A 4063-nucleotide genomic window follows, 5' to 3' on the forward strand; every position below is an offset into this window, starting at 1 on the left:
GAAATAAAAAAAATTACAAATTATTTTATATAAAATAAATAGTAATCAAAAGAACATGTACGAAGTTTGAAGGAAAAACAAATTAAAGAGCTATTTTGAAAATTTAAAAGGTCATGTGTGAAAATCAAGGAGAGAGAAAAGAAAAAAAATACACCACTAGCACCAAACCTGGGATTAATTGATCACACGTGTTGTCTATGAATTAAGAGGTAACATCACTTAGAAAAAATAGTATTTGGCTACTAGGAGATATTGTGTGCGTCACTTGAAAACTAGCATTGTTGGTAATGGTAATCAAAATAGAGATTTCATCATTCTTTAGTTTTTTTTTTTTTCATCATCCTTCTATTTTTTTTCCTCAAACTTGAACCTTATTTTTTAAAAAAACTATTTTTTTACTTTAATTTTTTTAAATTGATTTTTTTCTAATTTTATTTTTTAATATTAAATTAGTTGAGAATTAAAATTCTTGATTGAGATTGAATCTAGGATCTAATAGGTAATGAGTTTGAGATATTAACTCAAGTTTAAGACATCCACCTAATTTTTTTTTCTTCTCTCTTTTTTAAAGCTCATGTTCTTTTAGTTCTATCCTTCAACTTTTATTTAATTGGAGATTGCTTTCCATTATTTTTTATTTTTTTATAAAAATTTTCACTGATTTTAAAAATAACTCTTGTTATCTCAAGTCTTTTTATTTGTTGTTCTTTATTAAATTTAGCTTTTTTTTAAAATAAATTCTGATTTAAAATTAAATTAAATTAGTTGATTAGATATAAGTATGGAATGCTTAATTCATGATATTTTATTTGATTTTATTTTTTGGATTGTTGCTTTGACGATACATGCAAACCCTTTTGATATCATCATACAACCTCTTGCATTAGTGTTAAAATTGTTTTGGTGAGCTCTTTTTAGCGGTAGGGTAATGTCTATGATGAAGTAATAGTAAATCTTCAATAGGTAATCTTTAGGGATAGCTTAACTGGTTAGATTTTAAGTTTATTTCTTAATAATTATAAGTTTGAGACATTTTATTATCACTGAAGGTTTATATATTCATTAATTTTAAAATCTGTGAAATTATTGAAGATGTGTGGAAGATGGCTCGAAAACCTACTTTAATAAATAAAAAAAATCTTCAATATGCCTATTTATTTCTTTTAAATATAATATTATCAACTTATTTTTTTATAATTAATTTGTTTCCACTTTATTTACTATCAATATATATTTTTAATTAAATGATTAATTTAATCAAATTTATTAAATCAATCAATTCAATGAATTACATCTCAGATTTTTCTCATTTCTTTGAAAATAATAGCATAGCTGAACATCAATTTTCATTTTTTCAAAAAATTTGACGCTCTTGTAGCACCTACAAAGGCACGTTTGAACCATTCTTTACATGATAATAATCAGTGTTCGAATTAATCCTCCACTTTCTCGAAGATAACAAATCAATCCAGTCCACCACCAAACCAAACATTCCCAAAATTCGAACCACCTCGTTTACCATTACCAACAATGCCAGTCTTCAAAACCCCATTCAATGGCTACTCCGTCAAATTCAGCCCATTTTACGAATCTCGTCTCGCCGTCGCCACTGCCCAGAACTTTGGAATCCTCGGCAACGGTCGTCTCCACGTCCTCTCCTTACCCCCAGCACCCTCCTCCCCTCTAACCGAACTCATCTCCTTCGAGACTGCTGATGGCATCTACGACCTTGCCTGGTCTGAATCCCACGATTCCCTCTTAATCGCAGCTGTGGCCGATGGCTCCGTCAAGCTTTACGACACGGCCTTACCTCCAACACAAAACCCACTTCGTTCACTCCAGGAACACACGCGTGAAGTTCACTCAGTCGATTACAATCCCACGCGCCGTGATTCTTTTATCACCGCTTCCTGGGATGACACGATTAAATTATGGACCCTTGACAGGCCGGCGAGTATTCGTACGTTTAAAGAGCACGCGTATTGTGTTTATTCTGCTGCGTGGAACCCGAGGCATACGGATGTTTTTGCATCTGCTTCCGGGGACTGTACTGTGCGAATCTGGGACGTGCGTGAGCCGGGAAGTACGATGATTATTCCAGGTCATGATTTTGAGATTTTGTGTTGTGATTGGAATAAATATGATGATTGTATTATTGCTACTGCATCGGTGGATAAGAGTATTAAAGTATGGGATGTAAGGAGTTTCAGAGCTCCGATTTCGATTTTAAATGGACATGGGTATGCTGTTAGGAAAGTTAAGTTTTCGCCTCATCATAGGAATTTGATAGTTTCTTGTTCGTATGATATGAGTGTTTGTATGTGGGATTTTATGGTTGAAGATGCATTGGTTGGGAGGTATGATCATCATACTGAGTTTGCTGTTGGAGTTGATATCAGTGTGCTTGTTGATGGGTTGATGGCAAGCACTGGGTGGGATGAGTTGGTTTATGTTTGGCAGCATGGGACGGACCCGAGAGCACCTTGACAAAGGGAAGTGTTTCTTTTTTTCCTTTATTTTTCTTTTTGTTAAGACTTTTTGTATTTTTGAATGGAAGTCGTACGTTTAGTAGTAAAAGTATAAATGTGGCTGTTCTTGTAGTTGTTTATTTATCTGGTAGTTGCGAGATTTGTCACCATGGATGACTTTGTTGAATAAGGTGCTGAATAACCCTGTATATCAGTTTTAATAACACGAAAGAGTTTGTGTTGTTTGATGCTTCCTTGATTTTTTGAGAGTTGTATCTTCTTTGACTTGTTTTCATTCGACGTATAATAAGGAATGTTTCACATAGTTCGGGTGGAAATTTTCTTTCTAAATGAAAATTTGACTTCCTTCCTCTCATGTATGAGATGCGAAACTATGGCGCTCCTTTAAGAATTGGTTTGATAAATTTGAAAGTCCTTTATCTTATGTTTTGTGATGGACCAAACAAGTGCTATCGAATAAGCATAACATTAAGAGTTAATGCCTTCAGTGTACAATAGAAATGAAATGGACATTAATTGATAATGCTATTTATCAACCTCTCTATTGTTGAATTACATGCATCGCCATGCATTATGTTTGACTGATTGAACAATCTATATGCATTAGATCATGGCACTTTACTTGGTTAGTTAACGGGGGAGAGGGATGTTGGGGAGGTAGGATCATGCTTGGTTTGCAAAACCATCATTCTGTTGTATCCAACTTTGTGATGCTTTGACCTTTTGTTGTTTTCATTACATCCTTTGCAAAATATAAATCAGCATGGCATACAACCCCTGGTCTGTTTAATATTTTTAATTTACAAATGCTGTTAGTAAGAGTGCTAAAATCACTATATGATTATTAATTAATCTACTCTTTGCGGAGTGCTTCTTTAATTGAAATTGAAAGGATGAACTAAGGGTATCTAGTGGAGTTGATTCTACTTTGCAATTTTTGTTCTTCCTATCTCATATTTCCTGAGTCCTTGAATAGCACCGATTTCTTTTTGATAAATATTTTTAGTTAGGATTCCTCTATAGCAAGTCTATGTGTTTCATGTACAGGATTTGCAGATTCTGTGCAAGATCATATTTGATTTTGGGGTTTGAGATTAGATGTTATGCTTTTGTCACCATATTCTTGTGTTGAATTTAGGTGTAAAAAATTGCATTTACCAGTGAGATTCTTGCTCTTTGGGGTTACACAAGTTTCATTGTTGATAAGAAAAGGAGAAAAAAAAGAGACAAGGTTGGGATCAGGCCCTCGTGTTATATTTAAGTTTTAGTTCTTTTATATAGAAATTCGATTGTTGAATAGTGTATGGGAGAGGATCTACTCTTTTTAAGGTTACTATCTTAGCCTAAGGGGTAGTCTAAATCCTATGCAGATAGAATTTGGCCTCTATGCAAGGGGAAAGCCACCTGTTCTCATTTTAGCTTCCAATCACCTAGGAAGACCTTTGATTTCCTGTCAAGATATGTTTCTTTATCCAAAAACTTATAAGCATTTATCTTTTGCTTGTGGTGTTTGGATGGCTTTAAAAGTGACCTCATGTTATGGCTTGGAGATTCAAACCAACTGTAGTGCAATA

At 33.6% G+C, this 4063-nt stretch overlaps 1 protein-coding gene across 1 annotated transcript; it reads left to right on the forward strand.

Moving 5' to 3' along the window:
- The first annotated feature begins 1410 nt into the window (after nt 1–1410).
- LOC105107496 (peroxisome biogenesis protein 7) lies at nt 1411–2722 on the forward strand. Its single transcript, XM_011001435.1, has one exon. It carries the CDS (start codon nt 1531–1533, stop codon nt 2485–2487), a length of 957 nt encoding a protein of 318 aa, XP_010999737.1. The 5' UTR covers nt 1411–1530; the 3' UTR covers nt 2488–2722.
- The last annotated feature ends 1341 nt before the right edge of the window (nt 2723–4063 follow it).

Source organism: Populus euphratica, unplaced genomic scaffold (genome assembly GCF_000495115.2).
Source record: "Populus euphratica unplaced genomic scaffold, PopEup_1.0 scaffold162.1, whole genome shotgun sequence".
NCBI classification, from domain to species: domain Eukaryota; kingdom Viridiplantae; phylum Streptophyta; class Magnoliopsida; order Malpighiales; family Salicaceae; genus Populus; species Populus euphratica.